General features: G+C 39.7%; 1 protein-coding gene across 1 annotated transcript in view; it reads right to left on the bottom strand.

Moving 5' to 3' along the window:
* Positions 1-24,090, bottom strand: part of RNF17 (ring finger protein 17) — a 197,419-nt gene that overhangs the window by 168,980 nt on the left and 4,349 nt on the right. The window contains exons 3-7 of the mRNA XM_054577471.1: positions 14,871-14,965; positions 8,356-8,447; positions 7,897-8,008; positions 6,878-6,958; positions 5,128-5,228 (exon numbers count right to left, since the gene is read on the bottom strand). Coding sequence (XP_054433446.1) covers positions 5,128-5,228; positions 6,878-6,958; positions 7,897-8,008; positions 8,356-8,447; positions 14,871-14,965 — 481 coding nt within the window. The remainder of the gene's footprint in view (positions 1-5,127; positions 5,229-6,877; positions 6,959-7,896; positions 8,009-8,355; positions 8,448-14,870; positions 14,966-24,090) is intronic.

Here is a 24,090-nt window from a genome sequence, read left to right as displayed (position 1 = left end):
TAGAAGGGTCTGGCATCAGGGTGAGCAGAGGCCATTGGTGTCATAGCTGAGACTCCATCAACCTGGCTGACACTATATGATATGCCTTGGAGATCCCCAAGGCTCTGCCCCACCCAGGCTGCTTTCCCAAAAGAATGGCTGGTCTTGGCTCCTAAATCCTATCAAATAAGCAACATTTGGCTTCAGTGAGCCCTAGCCACAGTCAGATTAGAGACACCACTCGGCTTTATCTGGGAATCTCTAAACCCAACACAAGTAACAACTATCTCAGATTGTTTTATAATTCTGAAAGGGTGCCCCAGGCAAAACACAGGTGGGGGCTGACCTTGTCCTGCACTACCTGGGAAACCCCAGGGCCAGCACACCCAGTGCACAGCTACAGACCAGTCAGAGCACCACCATCCATCCCCTCCACAGCTGATCCTCCACAGAGGGCAGAGGTTGGTCATCAGTTGTCACAGCCAGTCTTGAAACTGATGGCCTGGGTAAATCCCTCCCATTGATCTGCCAACAGCGACCAAGGCTCAACTACAAAAGGAAGCTGTACTCAGCCCACATGAAGAGTGCACCTCAAGTCCCTAGCTTGGGCAATAGGGGAGGCTGTGCCACTGGACCCTACAGGACACCTACTATATTAGGCCACACCACCAAGACATGGAGTTAAAGCAGCTCTAATACATAGAAACGAACATAGGGAGGCTGCCAAAATGAGGAGACAAAGAAACATGGCCCAAATGGAAGAACAGATCAAAACTCCAGAAAAAGAGCTAAATGAAATGGAGATAAGCAATCTATCAGATGCAGAGTTCAAAACAATGGTTACAAGGATGCTCAAGGAACTTAGTGAGGACCTCAGGAGCATAGAAAAGACCCAGTTAGAAATGAAGGATATAGTAACTGAAATAAAGAACAATTTATTGGAAACAACAGTAGAGTAGATGAAGCTGAGAATCAAATCAACGATCTGGAATATAAGGAAGCTGTAAACAACCAAGCACAACAAGAAGAAAACAGAATCTAAAAAAATAAGGATGGTATAAACAGCCTCTGGCACAACTCCAAGAGGTCCAACATTTGATCAGAGGGGTGCCGATAGAAGAGAAAGAACAAGAAATTGGAAATCTGTTTGAACAAACAATGAAAGAAAACTTCCCTAATTTGGTGAAGGAAATAGACATGCAAGTCCAGGAAGCAGAGAGAGTCCCAATTATGATGGATGCAAAGAGGCCTACTCTAAGACACATCATAATTAAAAGGCCAAATGTTAAAAATAAAGAGAAAATCTTAAAAGTAACAAGAGAAAAGAAGTTACCAGATGGTTGCCAGATGGGAGGGGGAGAAGGGGGGAAGAGGTGAGGGGATTAAGAAGTACAAATAGGTAGTTACAAGAACAGCCATGGGGATGTACAGTATAGGTAATGGAGTAGCCAAAGAACTTATACACATGACCCATGGACATGAACAATGGTGGGGAGATTGACTGAGGGAGTAGGGGGTGCTGGGTGGAGGGGGAACAAAGGGGGAAAAATCAGGACAACTGTAATAGCATAATCAGTAAAGTATAATTTTTTTTAAAAAAGGAAATCCTAACTCCCAATGTGATGGTATTAGGAGGTGGGGATGATTAAGTCAGGAGAGTGGAGCCCTCATGAATGGGATCCCAGAAAGCTCCCTTACCCTCCCCTCCACCATATGAGGGCACTGTGAGAGGATGGCTGTCTATAAACCAGGTATAGGCCTCACCAGGCACCACATCTGCTGGTGCCTTGATCTCAGACTTGCCAGCCTCCAGAATTGTGAGAAATAAATTTCTGGTTTTCATAAAAAAATAAAAATATTTATAATTGGTGAATTTTTGTGTAGCCACTTTAATATTGAAGATGGAAGAAATAGGCAACATTTTCAGCATATTATGCTTTATTATTTCAAGAAAGGTAAAAATGCAACTGAGACACAAAAAGATTTGTGCAGGGTATAGAGAAGGTGCTGTGACTGATCGAATGTGTCAAAAGTGGTTTGTGACGTTTCGTGCTGGAGATTTCTCACTGGATGATTCTCCATGGTCAGGTAGACCAGCTGAAGTCCATAACAATCAAATAAGACATTAATTGAGATTAACATTCTACCACAGGGGAGAGAGCAGACCTAAGTCAAAATACCCAAATCAATAAAGTTATTTATGAAAATGAAAAATGTGTCTTTTGTTTAGGGAAAAAAAACTGAACAGACTTTTTGACCAACCCCACAAAACTACAATATTCAAAACAGTATGTTACTGGCATAGAATAAAATAGAGAGCCTGGAAATAAGCCTTCACCTATATGGTCAACTGAGTTCTAACATGCCACAACCATTCAGTGGAGAAAAGGCCATCTCTTCAACAAATGGTGCTGGGAAAACTGGATATCTACATGGAAGAAAGTGAAGTTGGGCCCTCCCCTTACACCACTTGCATAAATTGACTCAAAATGAATCAAAGACCTAAATGTAAGAGCTAAAACGACAACTACAGTACTCTTAGTAGAAAACATAAGGGAAAACCTTCATATTAGATCTGGAAATGATTCTTGGCTATGACATCAAAAGCATAGGCAACAAAAGAAGAAATAAATGGAACTTTTATCAGCAACTTTTGTGGATCAAATAACGTAATCAGAAGAATAAGAATGCAATTCATAAAACAGAAAAATATCTGAAAATGATATATCTTATAAAAGATTAATATCATATATAAAGGACTCCTGCAGTCAACAACATAATAAATGATCCAACTCAAAAATGGGCACTCAAACAACTTAACACCGCCCCCCCGCAAAAAAAAAACCCATCCTAATTAAAAAATGGACAGAGGACCTGAACAGATACTTCTCCAAGGAGGACATAGAGATGGCTCATAAACATATGAAAGGATGCTCAACATCACTAGCCATCAGGAAGATCAAAATTAAAACCACCACGAAGTATCACCTCATACATGTCAGGATGGCTATCAACAATAAATTAACAAACAAGACGTGCTGGTGAGGATGTAGAGAAAAGGGAACTCTTGTACACTGTTGATGTGCTTGTAAATCAGAGCACCCAAAGTGGAAAACAGTATGGAGATTCCTCAGAGATTAACATAGAGCTGCCATATGATCTAGGAATTCCATTTCTGGGTATTTATCAAAAAAAATAAACCCCCAAAACACTTAATTTGAAAATATATATGCACTTCTATGTTCACTGCAGCATTACAAGCAATAACCAAGATACGGAAACAATCTAGATGTCCACTGATAGATGAATGAAAAAAGATGTGTGTGTGTGAATAAAATATTATTCAGCCATAAAAAGAATGAAATCTTGCCATTTGTGACAACACGGATACACCGAGATGTATTATGTTAAGTGAAGTGAGTCAGAGAAAGGCAAAAACATATGATCTCATTTATATGTAAAATCTAAAAAAGCAAAATAGCCCTGACCAGTGTAACTCAGTTGTTTGGAGCATTGTCCTTTAGACCAAAGATTGAGAATTCAATTCCTGGGCAAGTTCCATCCCTGGTTGGGGCACATACAAGAAGGGAACCAATTGATGTTTCTCTCATGCATCAGTGCTTCTCTTTCTCTCTCCCCTCTCCCTCCCTCATTTCCTCTTTATCTAAAAATCAATGGAACCTATCCCACTGAATTAATAAGAAGGTTCTGTAACCCTTGAAAATTTGCAAAGCAATAAGAAGAGTCCTCAGGTGAGGATAATAATAATAATCAAAAACAAAATAAATGAATAAACAAAACAGGTTCATAGATACAGAGAACAAGCTGATGAGCTGATGGCTTCCAAAGGGAAGGGAGATGTTAATAAAAATAATAAAAAATTTTAAAACATTTCTCCAAAAAGTACACAAATGACCAATAAATAAGCAAATGAAAAGATAACATAACTGTCATTAGGAAAATGCGTATTAAAATCACAGTGAGATACAATTTTATACCCATCAGAACATGATTTAAAAAAATAGCAAATAACTCTGCTGGTGAGGATACGGAGAAACTGGAACTGTGTACACTGCTTGTGGAAATGTAAAATGTGTAGCCAAAGCAGAAAAATTTGATATTTCCTCAGAGATTTAAACATAAAATTATCCTACACCATTAAACTATATACTCAAAATGGTTAAAATGGTAAACTTTGGCCCTGGCTAGTGTGGCTCAGTGGATTGAGAGCTGGCCTGGGAACCAAAGGGTCACTGGTTCGATTCCCAGTCAGGGTACATGCCTGGGTTGTGGGCCGGGTCCCCCAATAGGGGGTGCACGAGAGGCAACCACACATTGATGTTTCTCTTCCTCTCTCCCTCATTTCTCCTCTCTAAAAATAAAGATATTTTTAAAAGGCAAATTTTGTTATGTATTTTACCACTATAAAAATCTGTAAATAAATGCATGCACATGGCCTATCACTTAAATGTTATAATTAAAGATGAGATGTGAGATAGCAACAACATGGAAAAATAAAGAATATCAACTGATTCACTGAAAGTATACTCAGCCTATGTTCTAGGTATCCTAATGAGATTTTTTTTAAAAGGCAGAGTCAAAAGGACAAGTACCATTACTAATTTATATTTTTGCACACTATTTTATGATCCTGTTTCTTCAAATATAAAATGTGAATTAGATTATTGATGATCACATAAATCAAAGAGTTTTTTAAAAAGTGATGGATATATAACAGTATATTTATTTACAAGTGAATATTAGAAAATATTAGGGCATTATTTGCTCTGTTGCAAATAAACACACGAAAAAAATGATGGATTATGTCAAAGAAAATGTTTGCATTTTCTCATGTAAGCTGAATTCCACAACACAGATTCAGATCTTGCAAATGATTTTTTGTGCTGCTTTAAGAAAGAAGCTTGCTATTTTAACAGTTAGCTTTGGGGCCAGAAGACAAATAGCCCAAATAATTTAAAGAATGAGCAAACTGTTCTTCATTTTGAAGTTGTAATAATCAGTTTATAGAGACCACCTACTATCTTTCAAACTTGTTTAAAATTTACTCATACTTCGATCTATACAAATAAATAAAACAATAAGTTAATGTTAAAACTTCACATTGAGTCTGTACTTTTAAGTTATTACCTGGAATCAAGAGAAGTAAGAAGTTGATCAAATTGTTTCTCTAGATCCTCTAAAAGACTGACTGTCTCCTCTTCTGTTTGATTGTGTATGTGTTCAAGCACCTGGGAAGAACATAATACAAAAACCTAATTTGGTATTTGTAATTTGGTAGAAATTGTACTGTTTAACATAATTTTGAAAATAAAAGGTACTTTTGGATTTTTCAAAATAACAGGAGAATATCAGATGATAAAAACGGAATACCCCCAGTCACATGGTTCAACTTCAAATCCTGGTATTTGTCATCTTCATTGGCACTGTATACTGATAAACTAGCAAAAAGGCCTAGAGAATCCACTAGGTATTCTAAACATCTTTCTTATCCCTTTTGGTCATTACAGGAAACAAGTCATTTTAAATAGCTGAGTTTCTCTCTGGCACCATTCCTTAAATTTAGCATGTTTAATCCAAGTATTTTTTAAAACATTTTAATTTTTTAAAAGATTTTATTTATTTATTTTTAGAGAAAGAGTAAGGGAAGGAGAAAGATAGGAAAAGAAACATTGATGTTGTGACAGAATTATAAATCGGCTGCCTCTTGCAAGTCCTAAACCAGGGACCTGGCCCACAACCCAGGGATGTACCCTGACCAGAAATCAAACTGGTGACTTTCAATTTGAGAAACAATGCCTAACGCACCAAGCCACACCACTCAGGGGCCACATGCTGCATTTTTTTAAAAATCAACCTAATTCTTCTTTAAAAACAAAAATATTCATTTATTTTTAGAGAGAGGGGAAGGGAGGGAGGAAGAGAGGGAGAGAAACATCAATGTATGGTTGCCTCTTGTGTGCCCCCTACTGGGCACCTGGCCTGCAACCCAGGCATGTGCCCTGACTGGGAATCACACCAGTGACCCTTTGGTTCACAGGCCAGTGCTCAATCCACTGAGCCACACCAGCCACGGCCACATACTGCATTTTTAAACAAAGAATTATTCCTTTAAAACTGTGACTCTCTTTTTCCTTTCAATTTTTCCCTTTTGGAATGGGAATGCCTAACCTATGCCTGCCCAATCAATGTATTTTAGAAGAAAACAAATTATGACCTAGTTTCACAGATTCACTGTCAAATAGGAATTTGGCCCCTGAGTCTCAACCCATACCTGATAAGAAGATATTTAAATGAGAATGAGATTTTGGACTTAGAACTGATGTTGGAATAGATTAAAACTAAGTTGGAATGGGGTAAAGGTATTTTGCATCTGAGAAGGCATCTGAGGAGGTGGAGCAGAGGGCAAGACTGTTATGGGTTGAATTGTGCTCCCCATCTCAAATTTGTGCATTGAAGCCTTAACTCCCATATCAGCTATAACCTTCTAATTGCCCTGGCTATAAATTTGCTGTTGCTTATTCTTTGTCACCAAATGAGTGAGCCTCCTTTTTGGGAGATGGGTAAGGAAGAGAAACTCTTTGGGAAAGAATATACAGGCAAGTAATGAGCAATGTTAGATGATCTGCAATGATCTGACACAAGAAATCATGGCTCCTTGTTAGAACTTCTGTGTAAGTGGGCTGCTAGCACAATGCTACAAAACCAACCCTAGCAGGCCAGGGGAGTTTCCCATTCTTCTGCATGTTTCTCCGTCATTAGATTATTATGCTTAATAACTCAGTGCTAAACTTTAACTTCAGTGATAGTATATCCAAATATTCACATTTAAGGAGACCATGCCATAATTCATGATAGAATTAATCATTAAAATACTTACTTTTACAGCAATACTTAATTGTTCAAAATTATTGCCTGCAGTTTTCAGTGCTTCATCAATCTCTTCTGCAGTTTTAGTCTCCTAAAAAAGGAAAGGGGGACCACATACAAATACAAAAATAGGTATTTAGATACACTGTATTAGTCACAAAAACACCACACTACAAAAGCAACGAAGACCCACTACAGAAATCTGAAAACAAGCAAGAAAAATAACACTGTTAATCCTACTTACCCAGAGATTAAAAACAATTCACCTTTTACAGTTTTGGTTATAGCATTCCAGATAATTTTAGATAACTTTTTGAAAAAACTAAGATGATGTTCTGTGATCATTTTGAAACTTAAAACTATTTTGAAAAATGTATCATGGCATACGTGTGCACATGTAAAAATGAACAGTTTAAGGGAAAAAACCTTATAATTTGGTTATGTTAACATTTAAACTTGTAGTAAAAGATAGCAAGATTGAGGGCTCTATTTCTTCCCCCAGCTCACTCAAGATCTTAACAAAAAGAATTAATATTTCATTCAATAGCATTTAGAGTTTGTTCTTTTTCTAAGCTTAAATTTAAAAAATACACTATTTAAAGTTATCAAGTGTAATAATAGGTAAAATTGAGTCTTCCAATATCATCATCACCATCATCAATAACAAATGCCATCAGGCCTTTTGGATGCCATTAAAATCACATTCAGAATTTAGAAATGTATACTTTATACAAGTTTCCTAAATCCTGAATACAATTAGGTTCAAAGGGAAGCTACATACAGGTAAATATCAAGAATGCTAAGAGTTGTCTAAGGTAGAATGAGCAGCCTTAGAAGAAGAGAATTGTCCAAGCGTAGTTTAGAATAAAACAAGAGCTTTCAGTAAGAAGTGTAGATTTACCCCTTACCTTTAAGCTTCCAAAAGAACCTATAATTAAATAAAACTTGAGAAGAGAGGAAAGCTAAGCTACCAGAGACAAAGTGAAAATGTCTGGCTTTGTCTTATTTCACAAGTAACATTTTTCATACCGCCATTACTGCTGATGAAGTCAAAACAGTCCTGTGTGTGGATGGTGAATGTTCTAAACCAATAGTTAGCTGATCAACAGTCTTTTTAAAGTCCTGAGAACAATTCTTTATCCTGAAAAAGGTCAAGTACATTATTTTAAGTACCAACACAAACATAATAGTTATAACCTTCTATTCTGATTTTTACTATCAAAAATAATTCATATGACGACTTGTATAACGCACACATTGGGTTCTCATTCATCTATGTTAAATGAAGAGTGGAAACTAATACTGCTTCCTTAGGAACTGGAGTATCCATTTCATTAACAGTTAAGACAAATTATGAATTTAAAAAGCACTCTAAGAACAATGGGTTAGAAACACTGATGTGAGAATGACATTTTATCAGTGATGCTAAAATTACTTTCAGAAATGTATTGAACTTCAAATACTAAAATGAATGTACATTGAACATACTTTTTAGGCTGCAGTTTGTCCATAAGAGAATATTCTTTAACATATCCATCTAATTGGTAGTCTCCTTGTCTCATACTTACAACTGTAGCAACCTTAGGACAAAAGAAGAAACACAAAAAGAGAAAGCCATTCAATAAATTCTGTTTATATAGAACTCAAACAACCAGTGTGCCATTCTCAGATAAATTTGATGACAGCTTTAAAGATCCTTAAATCCTCATTAAATTAAAATAATTGTACATTTATGTTTTTATCTTATTTTAATTGGTAATCAGTAACTTGGCAATTAAACAGAACATTAAATTAATTAAAACACTTCATTATACCAATATTCTAAGGGAAATACTGGTAACAATTGTTTTAAGTTTACTGTAAAAATTTTACAATGATATCTTAAGGGATGTTCAAAACTCAAAAAACTTAGGAATAAATTTAATAAGAAAAATATAAGTTCTGGAGAGATCAAGATGACGGAGGAGTAAGTGCAAGTCACACCGAACCACTTCCAGGACCAACCTGGAATTACAACTAAATTGTGGAGAAATCACCTGGAACAAATAACTGAACAATAGCAAGAGGGGAGCCTTGTAATCTCGGAGACAGAAGAATCGGCTTTAGTGCAATCTAACTGGTAAGGAGTGCGGTACATACCTGAGAAGGCAGGCGGGGTGCCCACGGGCAGCAGCACCATAATGATATTGAAATGGCCAGTAGGATCCCCCTGAGAAGAGTGGGGTCTAAACCAAAAGAGGGGATCTCTAGCCCACAGCACCAGAGCCCAAAAAGTACACAGAAAACAGCCACCTGTGAAAAATGGCAGGGTTGCTCTCTGCCAGAGACAGGTGGCTGAAGACACAAAGAGCCTTCTAAAGGGCCAACGCAAAATTTTTATTTGCAGCCACTTACTTTGGTCTCCGGCAAAGCGTGGGGCAGAGTGGGCTAGAGATGCCTGAGGAGAGACTGGGGAAGGAGGTCTTGGGGAGAGAACTGAGAGAGTAGCCAGTGGGATCTCGGTGCTGATTCATCCCCCATGTGGCAGCAGCCATCTTCCTCAGGCAGACCACACCCCTTGAGCGGCACCAACATCAAAGGACCCAACAGCCCCACTCCCAGGAGGGATTCCACCCCACCCAGTGCTATCTAAGCTGCCTGCTGAGTGCAGAGTGGTAGCCACAGACAGTAGATTCCTTGCTAAAGGGGGTGCAGAGAGGTCTGGTGACACTTGAGGAGAGACTGGGGACACAGGCTTTGAGGAGAAAATGGAGAGAGTAAACGGCAGGATCTCAGTGTGGAATCATCCCTCACATGGCAGCAGCATGAAAGGACCCAATAACCCCCCCCCCCTCAGGAGGGACACTTCCCTGCCCTGAGCTGTCTAAGGAACCCTGCTGAGTGCAGAGTGAATAGATTAACAGCTGAAGGAGACAGCCACAAACAGTAGAGTTCTGGAAGTCTTAAACAGACTGCCTAAGGTCAGACAGGGTAAAATCTGACATCATCAGAGGCATCCAGAAAGTAAAAACAGCGGTCTCCAACCATAGAGGTTTACACCACAAAGTCAGGAAATAAACACAGATCAACTTAAGAAGCAGTAGCAAAAGAGAAGAGTCTCACAAATAATGGGAAGACAAAGAAATATGCCCCACTCGAAGGGAAAGGAGGAATCCCCACAAAGAGAACTAAATGAAATAGAGGCAAGTAAACTATCAGATACTGAGTTCCAAATAACGGTTCTAAGGAAGCTCAGGGAGCTCAATGAGCTCAGAGAGAATTCCCAAAAACTACAGGGAAACTACGAGAAACTTACTGCAAACTATATCAGCAGAAAAAGAACATAGAAACTATCAATAGAGACAAGAGGAAATGAAAAATACAATTTCTGAATTGAAGGACACAGTAGAAGGAATCAAAAGCAGGCTAGATGAAGCTGAGGACCAAATCAGTGAGCTGAAGGACAAGGTAGAAAAAAGCTCCCAGAAAGAGCAAGAAAATGAAAAAAGACTCAAAAAGAATGAACAGGCGTTAAGGGAAATGCAGGACAACCTGAAACGTAATAATATCCGTATAATAGAGATACCAGAAGGAGAAGAGGATGAGGAAGGCATAGAGAACCTGTTTGAAAAAGTAATGATGAAAAACTTGCCTAATTGGAGGAGAGAAATAGTCACACAAGTCCAGGGAATACAGAGGGTCCCATTCAAGAGGAACCCACTGAGGCACACTCCAAGACACAGCATCATTAAAACAGCAAGTATGAAAGACAAACAGAGAATCCTAAAGCAAGCAAGAGAGAAAGAGGTAGAAACATATAAGGGAGCCCCAATATGACTAGCAGCTGACTTCTCAACAGAAACACTGCAAACCAGAAGGGAGTGGCAAGAAATATTCCAAGTCATGAAAAGCAAAGGCCTGCAACCAAGACTGCTCTATCCAGAAAGGCTCTCAATTAAAATGGAAGGCAAAATAAGGAGTTTCCCAGACAAAAGAAGGCTAAAAGAATACACCTCCACCAAACCAGCACTGCAAAATATTCTAAAGGGATTGCTTTAAGATGAAGAAAAAGTTCCTATGAATACCCAATTCCTTTCTGAGTTGCCAATACTTGATATTACCAACATTTTTCATACTCATTAATCTGATTGTGACAATGATGTGTTATTTCAAATGTTCCTTTAGTATCTGTTGAAACTAAAACTGTTTTAGTATATTTCTTTCCCATTTCTGTTATGTTTTAAAATAGCTTTAAATGACTTCTTGGTATTTTTTATCCATTTATTGATTAAAGGTTGTAGAACTTATTTTCCTAAAAAAACAAAACAAAAAAAGCCCCTAAGATCCTACTAACCATGTTTTAGATGTGTTGCAATTACTTTTCTATTCTATTCCTTGTAATTTAACTTTTTTATACATATTATATAGTTAAATGTTTAATATAGTCATATTGTCAATATTTACTTTATAGCTTCTCGGGTTGCATATTTTACGTCAGGTCATGAAAAATATTAGTTCTATTTTCTTCTAAAACTCCTTAGATTGTACATATAGATTTTCTTAAATTAATTAATTTTTCCAAATACATCTGTCTCTGCCTTCCCCCTACCACTTTCATCTGCCCCCCTGCCCCCTTTCCATCCTTCAGTCCTTCCCCACTTTGACTCTGTCCATGAGTCCTTGCTATATGTCCTTGACTTGCCCCCTTCCCTTCTTTTTCCCCCGCCCACCCCTCCCTCCTTCCCTCTTGTCTCTGTTGGTTTCTTTTCCTTTCAGTGTTGGACTTATTTTCCTTGCATCTTTGTTTTGTTGGTTAGGTTCTGCTTACAGGTGATATCATATGGTGTTTGTCTTTTGCACCCTGGCTTATTTCACTTAGCATAATGCCCTCTAGTTCCATCCATGCTGTCCCAAAGTATAGTAGTTCTTTTTTTCTTTCTGCTGTGTAGTATTCCATTGTGTAAATGTACCATAATTTTTTGATCCAATCATCTACCGATTGGCTTTTAGGTTGCTTCCAACACTTGGCTAGTGTAAATTGTGCTGCTATGAACATTGGGGTGCAGAGGTTCCTTGGAATTGGCGTTTTGGGATTCTTAGGGTATAGTCCCAGCAGGGGAATCGCTGGGTCAAAAGGCAGTTGCATTTTCAGCTTTTTGAGGAAATTCCACACTGCTTTCCACAGTGCCTGCACCAGTCTGCATTCCCACCAACAGTGGACTAGGGTTCCCTTTTCTCCACAGCCTCGCCAGCACCTGTTGTTTGTGGATCTGTTTATGATGGCCATTCTGACCGGTGTGAGGTGGTATCTCATTGTGGTTTTGATTTGCATTTCTCTGATGGCTAGTGATGCTGAGCATCCTTTCAAATGTCTCTGGGCCCTCTGTATCTCCTCCTTGGAAAAGTGTCTGCCCAGGTCCTTTGCCCATTTTTTGATTGGATCGTTTGTCTTCTTGGAGTGGAGTCGAGTGAGTTCTTTATATATGTTGGAGATCAAACCCCTATCTGATGTATCATTAGCGAATATATTTTCCCATATGGTTGGCTCCCTTTTCATTGTGCTGATGTTTTCTTTAGCCATGCAGAAGCTTCTTATTTTGATGAGGTCCCACTTGTTTATTCTTTCCTTTATGTCCCTTGCTTTAGGAGACATATCAGTGAAAAAATTGCTGCGTGGGATATCTGAGAGTTTCCTGCCAATGTTCCTCAAGGACTCTAGGTCCTCTAGGACTTTTATGGTGTTGTGACTTATACTTAAGTCTTTTATCCATCTTGAGTTTATTTTTGTGTATGGTGTCAGCTGATGATCCAATTTCAATTTTTTGCATGTAGCTGTCCACCTCTCCCAAGAGCATTTGTTGAAGCGGATATTATTACTGCACTTTATGCTTCTGCCCCCTTTGTCAAATATTAGTTGCCCATATAAACCTGGGCTTATTTCTGGCCTTTCTATTCTGTTCCACTGGTCTATGGGTCTGTTCTTGTGCCAGTACCAGATGGTTTTGAGTATAGTGGCTTTGTAGTAGAATTTGATGTCTGGTATGGTGATCCCTCCTACTTTGTATTTCTTTCTCAAAATTGCTGCGGCTATTCGGGGTCATTTATGGTTCCACATAAATTTTTGAAATGCCTGTTCTATTTCTGTGAAATATGTCATTGGTATCTTAATAGGGATTGCGTTGAATCTATAAATTGCTTTTGGTAGTATGGACATTTTGATGATATTAATTCTTGCAATCCATGAGCATGGTATATGCTTCCATTTATTTGTGTCTTCCTTAATATATCCCCTTGCTAATAGTACCAGGGAAGGGGAAAGGAAGGAAGGATGGGACAAATCATGTGTCTTCCAATGACAGAGTCAGAACTAATCAAAATAGAACTATGATACAAAATAGATATATTACAACCTTAAAATCAAAACCAGCATTTGTAAACAAACTATAAACATTTGTATAGATAGTATCCAAAATAATACAGTATAATGATTTAAAAATCATTAAACATGAAATCATTTGCCAAAGGGGCAAAAGTTACTGTTCTAATAAGCTGTCTGTATTTAAATATTAAAATAGAATAGATATGAGCAGAAACAGTTCTGGCTGCCTGCTCCTTGCCTTTCTCTTACTCTTTACCCACCACAAGACTCAATTGGTCAGGGATCTTCCACTACAATCACAGGAGCTAGCCCCTCCTTGTCTCAACTGTGTAGCCTGCCACATCTGAGGAACCTACTGTCAAGGAAGGAAAAGGAATAAGAATTTCCCACAATGAAAGCCTTAATTTGTGAAGTATTTAATTCCAAAACAGATATCTGTTAATATACATATGTTTCTGCCACAATTAAAACTTTCACAAATTTAGCCCTGGCTGGTGTGGTTCAGTGGATTGAGCGCTGGCCTGTGAACCAAAAGTTCACTGGTTCGATTCCCAGTCAGGGCATGTGCCTGAGTTGCAGGCCAGGTCCCCAGTAGGGGTGTGTGAGAGGCAACCACACCTTGATGTTTCTCTCCTTCTCTTTCTCCTTCTCTTCCCCTCTGTCTAACATAAATAAATACATAAACAAATATTTTTTTAAAACTTTCACAAATTTATAAATATGTGTATATGTATTTTTATCCTGTTTAACCTGCAAACCAGTTAATCCACACCTAAATAACCAGGGGTTGACTAGAACACTTATTTTAATGACCTTGAAGCTTGCAGAGAACTTTTACCTACTTCAGCTTTTAACTCTTCCAATCCTATGAGATAAAAGCAGGCATTATTTCCATTGGACAATAAAGAAATTCGGGTTCTGTATGACAGAAGTAGGACTGTATTCCAGGTCTTCTGCCTCCATAGTAACTGTCTGCCACAGTGCCACAGAAAACAATACAAACACTTATCATCTGATTTCTCAAATAGAACATTAAGAATTTAGAGATGAAAACAACTTTCCAGAAACACACAATGTAAAACAAGCTGCATTTGTATTTGTAGTGAATGCAAACAATGTTCATTAAATTTTATTTTAAATGTTGACTTGACCTCATTATTGTGGATCCATAGATATAAGTCCTAGTGCAACTGTACTAATTTTAGTGCTTCTGATGTTAACATTAACTTTAGATCATTGTTTTGTTTCTTTTTTTATACTATGGCATCTCTAGAAATATAAATTTGATGACATGGAAAGGTAGAGGGGCAGGTGGTGTTCAAAATTTGCTTGCATGGTATTGGTATGGGAGAGGAGGGCACAGATTTGTATACTTCACTAAAACAAAAATAAATAGAGCCAATTTTCCACAGAATTCTCCAAAGATTCAAAACATGTATGAGTAACGTATAACATTAATCTTGCAGCTTTCTTGATCACTTCGAACAACTATAAAATGGAGGGGGAAAGCTTTATCTTTTGCTAGGCTTCTTGGCTTAAAGACTTAGAAGTAAAAATGCAACTAAAAAGTTTCTAACTAGAAGTATGTTTTATTTCTTTAACATTTGGTTGTAATATATTCAATATGAAAGATAATAAAGCTTACCTCACAAGCAGGGCATATAATTGTGCTGTATTCTTCAGTTACTAATAAGCACCATTCACAAAAAGCGTGTCCACATTGAAGTTCATGGTGGTGACCTATTGGTGAAATTATAAATTAATCTTTCCAGACTGTTAATATTATGCAGTATTAGCCAAAGGGGAAAGTCAGAAGAGAACCTCTTGTATAAGAAAAGATATCAAAGTTAATTAGAAATGGACAACTTAAGATGGCAGCACAGACAGACATGGCTCACCTCTTCATACAACCACATCAAAATTACAACTAAAATATAGAATAACAAGCACTCAGAAACATCAGAAATTAAGTTGAATGGAAGTATGACAACCATGGAATTAAAGAAACCATATTCATCCAGAGTAGTAGGCAGAGCACAGATGTGGAACCTGTGGTGGATAAAAATTCAGGAAGGATATCCTGGGAACAAGGAACCCCAGTCCCTAACCAGGCACCCCAGCACAGGGTTCCAGTGCCAGGAAGATAAGCCCCTACAACTTCTGGCTGCAAAAACTGGCAGGGATTGAGTTGGTGGAAGAAACTACTGGACCACCAAACAGTTCCTCTAAAAGAAGCCACACACAGACTCATCTACTCAGGTTTACTCACTCTGAGGTCCAACACCAGGGTAGCAGCTTCAAAGGCACCTGGCATGCTGGGAGACATTGAAGTGTCTGGCATCAAGGCTACCAGAGGCCATTGTCCCTTTTCTAAACCCTATCCCCAAAGAGGCACAGAGCCGACAGGCTGGTGCCACATCTGAGACTCCATCAACCTGGCTAACACTGTTAGACCAACCTTGAAGATCCCCAGAGGCTCCAACTCACCCAACTTACAAGCCCGCCCAAGCTGTTTTCCCATATGAATGGTTGGTCTTGGGTCATGTTTCACAACTTCCTAAATCCTCTCAAATAAGCAACAGCTGGCCTCAGTGAGCCCCAGGCGTGGCACCAGCAGCAGCCAGCCTAGATGCACAACTTGGCTTTGCCTGGGAATCTCCAAGCCCAACACAAGTAGCAGAATTCTCAGACCGCTTTATAGCTCAGAAAGGGTAACCCCAGGCAAAACACAGGTGGCGGCTGGCCTTGGCCAGCACCACCTCAGGAGACCCCTGGGCCAGTGCACCCAGTGGACAGCTACAGGCCTTGTCAGAGCACCACCGCCCTGCCCCTGCACAGCTGATCCTCTTTGGAGGGCAGATGTTGGTGGTAAGTGATCACAGCCAATCCTTGCAGCTGACTGAAGGATAAATTCCTCCCATTGATATGCCAACAGCAACTAAGGCTCAACTACAAGAGGAGGGTATACTCAGCACAAAGGGCGCCCCTCTAGTATCCAGTTTGGGTGATAGAGGAGGCTATGCCACTGGACCCTACAGGACACCTACTATAATAGGCCACACTACCAAGACACAGAATTGTATCCTACATTAGGCCACACTACCTAATGCACAGAAACAAAAACAGGAAGGTTGGCAAAATGAGGAGACAAACATGGCACAAATGAAAGATCAGATCAAAACTCCAGAAAAAGAGCTAAACAAAAATGGAAATAAACAACCTATCAGATGCAGATTTCACAACACGGGTTATAAGGATGCCCAAGGAACTTATTGTGGACCTCAACAGCATAAAAACAATCCAGTCAGAAATGAAGGATACAGTAACTGAAATAAAGACTAATTTACAGGGAAACAACAGAAGAGTGGATGAAGCCAAGAATGAAATCAATGATTTGTAACATAAGCAAGCAAAAAACAACCAATCAAAAGAACAAGAAGAAAAAAGAATCCCCCAAAATGAAGAAAGTATAAGCTGCTTCTAGGGCAACTTTAAGAGGTCCAACATTTGCATCACAGAGGTGCCAGAAGAAAAGAGCAAGAAATTGGAAACTTGTTAGAAAAAAATAAAACTTCCCTAATTTGGTGAAGAAAACAGACACGCAAGTCCAGGAAGCATAGAGTCCCAAACAAGATGGATGCATAGAGGTCCACTCCAAGACACATCATAATTAAAATGCCAAAGGTTAAAGATAAAGAGAACCACAAAAGCAGCAAGAGAGAAGAAGTAAGTTACCTACAGGAGAATTTCCATAAGACTGGTAGCTGATTTCTCAAAAGAAACTTTGCAGGGTAGAAGGGATTGGCAAGAAATATTCAAAGTCATGAAAAGCAGGTATTTACTTGGCAGGGAGCGAAGATTGCTCTACCAAGCAAAGCTATTATTCAGAATCAGAGGGCAGATAAAGAGCTTCACAGGCAAGAAAAAACTAAAGGTGTTCATCCCCAAGCCATTATTATATAAAATACTAAAGGGACTTATGTAAGAAAATCAAAACTGTGAACAATAAAATGGCAATAAATACGTATCTATCAACAACTGAATCTAAAAAACAAACTAAACAAACAAGAAGAACAGAGACAGAATCATGGATATGGAGAGCATACTGATGGACGCCAGATGGGAGGAGGTTGTGGGGGAAAGGGTGAAGAGGTGAGGGGATTAAGAAGTAATTACAGAAAAGCTACATGGAGGCAAAGTACATTATAGGAAATAGAGTAGCCAAAGAACTTATACACATGACCTATGGACATGCACAACAGTGGGTGGACTGCCACAGGGATGGGCCATGCTGGGAGGAGAGGGGCAAAGAGGGGGAAAAATCAAGACAACTGTAACAGCATAATCAAATACAATTTTTAAAAAGAGACTGGGAAAGAGGAAAAAATAAAGAAAAAGAAAAGAAATGGATGACTTATTAAACAAAATTCAGGAAAACCTATACATGTCAGAAGGAGTGAGAAACAGAACAAAAACCAAGTACAGCTACATACTTTGCCATGTATAATGCACACCCACGTTTTCTGCCCAAAATTGCATGAAAAATAATCTTTTAATTTTTTAATTGGACTTTATTTATATTTAGAAACAAAACTGATTATTGTATTCCAGGGTACTATTTTGTATATGGATATCATTATTGCTTTCTAGAGTTACACTTTTAATGCATAAGCATAAATAAAAGAATTAAAAACATTTATATAGAAAAAGGAAAAAGATGGCAGAGGAGCGAATGGGCGTCACGCCGACCTTCTCCCAAGACCAAACTGGAATTGCGACTAAATAGTGGAGAAATCACCTGGAAAACAATGGAACAATAGAGGGAGAAGAGCCTTGGAGCTGCAGACAGACAGTGGAATCAACTTTCACACATCCCAACGGGTGAGAAGTGCGGTGGAGGCTCGAAAGGGTGGGCTGGGTGCCCATGGGCCACCAGAGGGACACTGAAATGGTCAGCTGGCTCCCCCTGAGAAGAACAGGGTCTAAACCATAAACAGGGACCCCTAGACTACAGCAGCTGAAACCAGGAAAACACAGACAAAACGCAAACCCGAAAAGCTTAGGGGCGCTCTCTGCCAGAGACAGGTGGCTGGAGATGCAAAGAGGCGTATAAAGGGCCAACACAAAAATTTGCAGTGGCAGCCGCCTTCCTTGATCTCTGGGTAGAGGCAGCAGGAGAGTGGGCTGGTGCCTGAGGAAAGATTGGCGAGGAAAACTTTGTGAAGAGAACTGACACGGTGGCCAGCGGAGCCACCTGGTCATAACTCACCTCCCACTCTGCAGCTACCATCTCGCTCAGGCATAAGGGAATCAATTAACCTACCTTTTGTGCACTCCGCACACAGCTTGTGCGTGTGTGAGTTGGGGGGCTGAGTGCAGACTGGCTGGAAGAAATAGAGTATCCCTGGCCAAAGGGGTCACACAGCTGCATAGAGAGCCTTGAGGAGAGACTGGAGATGGAGGCATTGGGGAAAGAAGGAGAGGAGGAACCCGGGAGTCCTGACTCCCTCCCCATTCCGTAGTCTCCATTTTTCACAGGCAGGGCATGCCCCCAAAGAGGCAGAAGTGGGTTCACGGGAGCCAGACAGCCTGTGAATACAAGGCGGTTCACAGAAATAGTGGATCCCTGGCCAAAGGGGTCACAGAACTGCCCAGAGACCCCTGAGGAGAGACTGGAAATGGAGGCATTGGGGAAGGAATGGGAGGAGGAATCTGGGAATCCCAACTCCTTCTTCTTTCTGTAGTCTCCATTGTGTGTGGGTGGACCACGCCCCCAAAGAGCCAAAAGCTGAAAAGCAGACAATAGACAGCCCAAAACCACCCAGTGCAGGCGCACACACATGCCAAGTGGCTGGTGAGGGTTGGCCAGCGTGTGTGGACCTGCGACCACGCAGGCTGGTGAGGGCTCCCGCAGGTTGACGCTATGGGGCCTGCGAGGGAGTGCACAGATCAGCGAGGGCAGGCATAAACCAGTGCCCACGGGGGCCCGCAAGTGTAGAGTGGTCTGCAGAAATAGTGGATCCTGGGCAGAAGGGGTCATAGAGCTGCCCAGAGACCCTGGAGAAGGATTAACAGGGGAGTCCCAGAGCTGACTTCCTCCCATTTCCATAGTCTCCATTTTGCGTGGGCAGGTGATGCCCCCAAAGAGCCAAAAGTAGGGAAAGCACACAACAGAAGACCCTAAACTGACAAGTGCATGAGGTTGGGTGAATGAGAGCCCCTGGGCTGGGGCAAGCGCGCAAACCCAGGTGGGCAGGGGACCCAGCCGGGATAGGGAGCACGCTCAAGGAGCAGGCGTCAGAGTGCAGAGCAATCCAAAGAAATAGTGTATCTCTGGCCAAAGGGGTCACAGACCTGCCCAAAGCAAGAGTCAGACACAGGCATTAGACTCCTGGAAGGCTCAAACAAACGACCTAAGGCCATATAGGGTCAAAAACTGACATCATCAGAGGCAGGCCCAGAAAGAAAAATAAATTAATTATTTAATCAATTAGTTAATTAAATAAAAACCAGCCTACTACCATAGAAGTTTAATCCACAAAGTCAGGAAGTCTAGACAGATCATTGAAGCAGAAGCAAAAATAAATAAGTAAATAAATAAATAAATAAATAAATAACTTAATAGACTCACACAAAAATGGAAAGAAAAAGAAGTTCCCCCCCCCCCCCCCAAATGAGGGGGAAAAGGGGACTCCTCACAGAGAGAGCTAAATGAAATAGAGGCAAGGGAACGATCAGATACTGAATTCAAAACAATGGCTCTAAGGAAGCTCAATGAGCTCAGCCAGCTCAAAGATAACTATGAGAAACTGCAGAGAAACTATCAGGATCTTACAGCAAACTATATCAACCTGGAAAAGGACATAGAAACTATCAAGAAGACAAGGGGATATGAAGAATAAGATTTCTGAATTGAAGAACACAGAAGAAGGAATCCAAAGCAGGCTGGATGAAGCGGAGGATCGAATAAGTGCGATGGAGGATAAGGTAGAATAAAGACCCCAGAAAAATGAGAAATGGAAAAAAAGGCTCAAAAAGAATGAAGAGACATTTAGGGAAATGCAGGACAACCTGAACCGTAATAATATCTGCATAATAGGGATACCAGAAGGAGAAGAGAGGAGCAAGGTATAGAGAACCTCTTTGAAAAAGTAGTAGTGGAAAATTTCCCCAATTTGAGGAGAGAAAAGGTCTTATGGATGAACGAGGCACAGAGGGCCCCATTCAAGAGGGACCCAAGGAGGCCCACTCCATCATTAAAATGGCAAATGTCAAAGACAAAGAGAGATCCTAATGGCAGCAAGGGAGAAGGAGAAAGTAACATACAAAGGGGCCCCGATACAGCTAGGAGCTGACTTCTCAACAAAAACACAAGCCAGAAGAGAATGGCAACAAATATTCCAAATCATGAAAAGCAAGGGCCTACAATAAGGCGGCTCTACCCAGCAAGGCTCTCAATTAAAATAGAAGGGGAAATACGGAGTTTCCCAGACAAAAGAAGGCTAAAAGAATGCGTCTCTACCAAACCAGCACTACAAGATATGCTCAAGGGACTGGTTTAAGAAGATGAAGGAAAAGAGTGAGAAAGAGAAAAACACAGGTACAAAGAGGAAAAATGAATAGGTTTCTATCAGTAATAACTCTCAATGTAAATGGAGTAAATGCCCCAATCAAAAGACGCAAGATAGCTGAATGGATAAGAAAACATGACCCACATATATGCTGCCTACAAGAGACCCACCTCAGAGCAGAAGACCTACACAGATTGAAAGTAAAGGGATGGAAAAAAATATTCCAAGCAAATGGGCAAGAGAAGAAAGCAGGGGTTGCAATACTTATATCAGACAAATAGATTTCAAAACAAAGGCCATAAAAAGAGACCCAGAGGGACACTTTATGATATTTAAAGGAAGAATCTATCAAGAAGACATAAACATTGTAAACTTATATGCACCCAACATAGGGGCACCCAAATATATAAGAAAATCTTGGACGACTTCAAAAAAGATATAGAGAGCAACACACTGATAGTAGGGGATTTCAACACCCCGCTGTCAAAAATGGACAGATCTTCCAAACAAAGCATCAATAAGGATATTGTGCAGCTGAACGACACCCTGAATCAAATAGACTTAACTGACATATATAGAACCTTACATCTCAAAGAAGAAAAATACACATTCTTTTCAAATGCTCATGGCAGTTTTTGAAAGATAGACCACATGATAGGACACAAAGCAAACCTCAGCAAATTCAGGAAAACTGAAATAATACTAAGCTTTTTCTCAGACCACAAGGCCTTGAAACTGGAAATCAACCTCAAAGAGAAACTTCAAAAACTTGCAAACTCATGGAGACTCAACAGTAGGCTATTAAACAATGAATGGGTCAATAATGAGATAAGAGGAAAAAAATCAAAGCATTTCTGGAAACAAATGAAAATGAACATACCACAGCCCAAAACCTATGGGACACAGCAAAGGCAGTCCTGAGAGGGAAGTTCCTAGCAATACAGGCTTACCTAAAAAGGATAGAAACATTTCAAATAAAAGACCTAACACTACAACTTCAAGAACTGGAGATACAACAACAAATAAATCCCAGAGCAAGTAGAAGGAAGGAAATAGTCAAGACAAGAGCAGAACAGAATGACATAGAGACGAAAAGAACAATTCAAAGGATCAACCAATCCAGAAGTTGGTTCTTTGGAAAGATAAATAAAATTGACAAGCCTTTAAGCAGACTCATCAAGAAAAAAAAGGGAGAGGACCCAAATTAATAGTATCAGAAATGAAAGAGGAGAAATAACACCTGATACCACAGAAACACAAAGGATTGTCAGAAACTACTATGAACAATTATATGCCAAGAAATTTGAAAACCTGGATGAAATGGACAAATTTCTATACAAGCATAATCTTCCAGCACTGAAGGAGGAAGAAACAGAAAGCTTGAACAGACCGATAGCAGCTGGGGAATCTGAAGCAGTAATCAAGAAACTCCCGGCACACAAAAGCCCAGGGCCAGACAGTTTCACAGGAGAATTTTACAAAACATTTAAGGAAGAGCTAACCCCTGTCCTCCTCAGACTATTCCAAAAAATGCAAGAGGAGGGAAGACTCCTAGACTCTTTTCATGAGGCCAGCATCACCCTAATCCCAAAACCAGAGAAAGACGCTACAAAGAAAGAAAACTACAGGCCAATTTCGCTGATGAACAGAGATGCTAAAATCCTCAACAAAATATTGGCAAACCGCATGCAGCAATACATTAAAAAGATTATCCACCATGATCAAGTGGGATTCATCCCAGGCATGCAGGGATGGTTCAATATACGCAAGGCAATAAACGTAATACATCACATAAGCAAAAGGAAAGACAAACCACATGATCATCTCGATAGATGCAGAAAAAGCATTCGATAAGGTACAGCACCCATTTGATTTATGATCAAAACACTCAGCAAAATGGGAATAAATGGGGTATTCCTCAACATAATAAAGGCCATATATGAAAAACCTACAGCCAACATCATACTCAATGGGCAAAAACTAAAAGCTTTCCCACTAATATCGGGAACACGACAAAGGAGTCTGCTCTCACCACTTCTTTTCAACATCGTATTGGAAGTCCTAGCCACAGCAGTCAGACAAGAGAAAGAAATAAAAGGCATCCAAATAGGAAAGGAGGAAGTAAAACTATCATTGTTTGCAGATGACATGATAGTGTACATAGAAAACCCCGTAGACTCTACCAAAGAACTACTCAACCTAATAAGAGAATTTGGCAAAACAGCAGGATACAAAGTCAATATTCAGAAATCAAAGGCATTTTTATACAACAGCAATGAAAAAGAAGAAGAAATCAGAAAAAAAAAATACCATTCAATGTAGCAAGAAGAAAAATAAAGTACCTAGGAATAAGTTTAACCAAGGAGGTAAAAGACCTGTATGCAGAAAACTATACAACACTGAAGGAAGAAATTAAGGAAGACACAAATAAATGGAAGCATATACCGTGCTCATGGATTGGAAGAATTAATATCATCAAAATGTCCATACTACCAAAAGCAATTTATAGATTCAACGCAATCCCTATTAAGATACCAATGACATATTTCACAGAAATGGAACAGGCATATCAAAAATTTATATGGAACCAAAAACAACCCCGAATAGCCGCAGCGTTTTTGAGAAAGGAAAACAAAGTAGGAAGGATCACCATACCAACATCAAACTCTACTACAAAGCCACTATACTCAGAACAATCTGGTACTGGCACAAGAACAGACCCATAGACCAGTGGAACAGAATAGAAAGCCCAGAAATAAGCCCAGGTCTATATAGGCAACTAATATTTGACAAAGGGGGCAAAAGCATAAAATGGAGCAATAATATCCGCTTCAACAAATGCTCTTGGGAGAGGTGGACAGCTACATGCAAAAAATTGAAATTGGATCATCAGCTGACACCATACACAAAAATAAACTCAAGATGCATAAAAGACTTAAATATAAGTCGCAATACCATCAAAGTCCTAGAGGAGAACATTGGCAGGAAACTCTCAGATATCCCACGCAGCAATTTCTTCACCCATGTCCCCTAAAGCAAGGGACATAAAGGAAAGAATGAACAAGTGGGACCTCATCAAAATAAGAAGCTTCTGCATGGCTAAAGAAAACATCAGCAAAATCAAAAGGGAGCCAAATGTATGGGAAAATATATTTGCTAATGATACATCAGATAGAGGTTTGATCTTCAAAATACTTAAAAAACTCACAGAACTCCACTCCAAGAAGACAAAGATTGGCTCATTACCCAATCAAAAAATGGGCAAAGGACCTGGGCAGACGCTTTTCCAAGGAG

Source organism: Pteronotus mesoamericanus, unplaced genomic scaffold, assembly GCF_021234165.1.
Source record: "Pteronotus mesoamericanus isolate MK-2021 breed Mesoamerican mustached bat unplaced genomic scaffold, CSHL_Meso_final contig_433, whole genome shotgun sequence".
Lineage (NCBI taxonomy): Eukaryota > Metazoa > Chordata > Mammalia > Chiroptera > Mormoopidae > Pteronotus > Pteronotus mesoamericanus.
The sequence above is the reverse complement of the archived record's forward strand: the minus strand, read 5'-3'. Positions and strand labels throughout refer to the sequence as shown.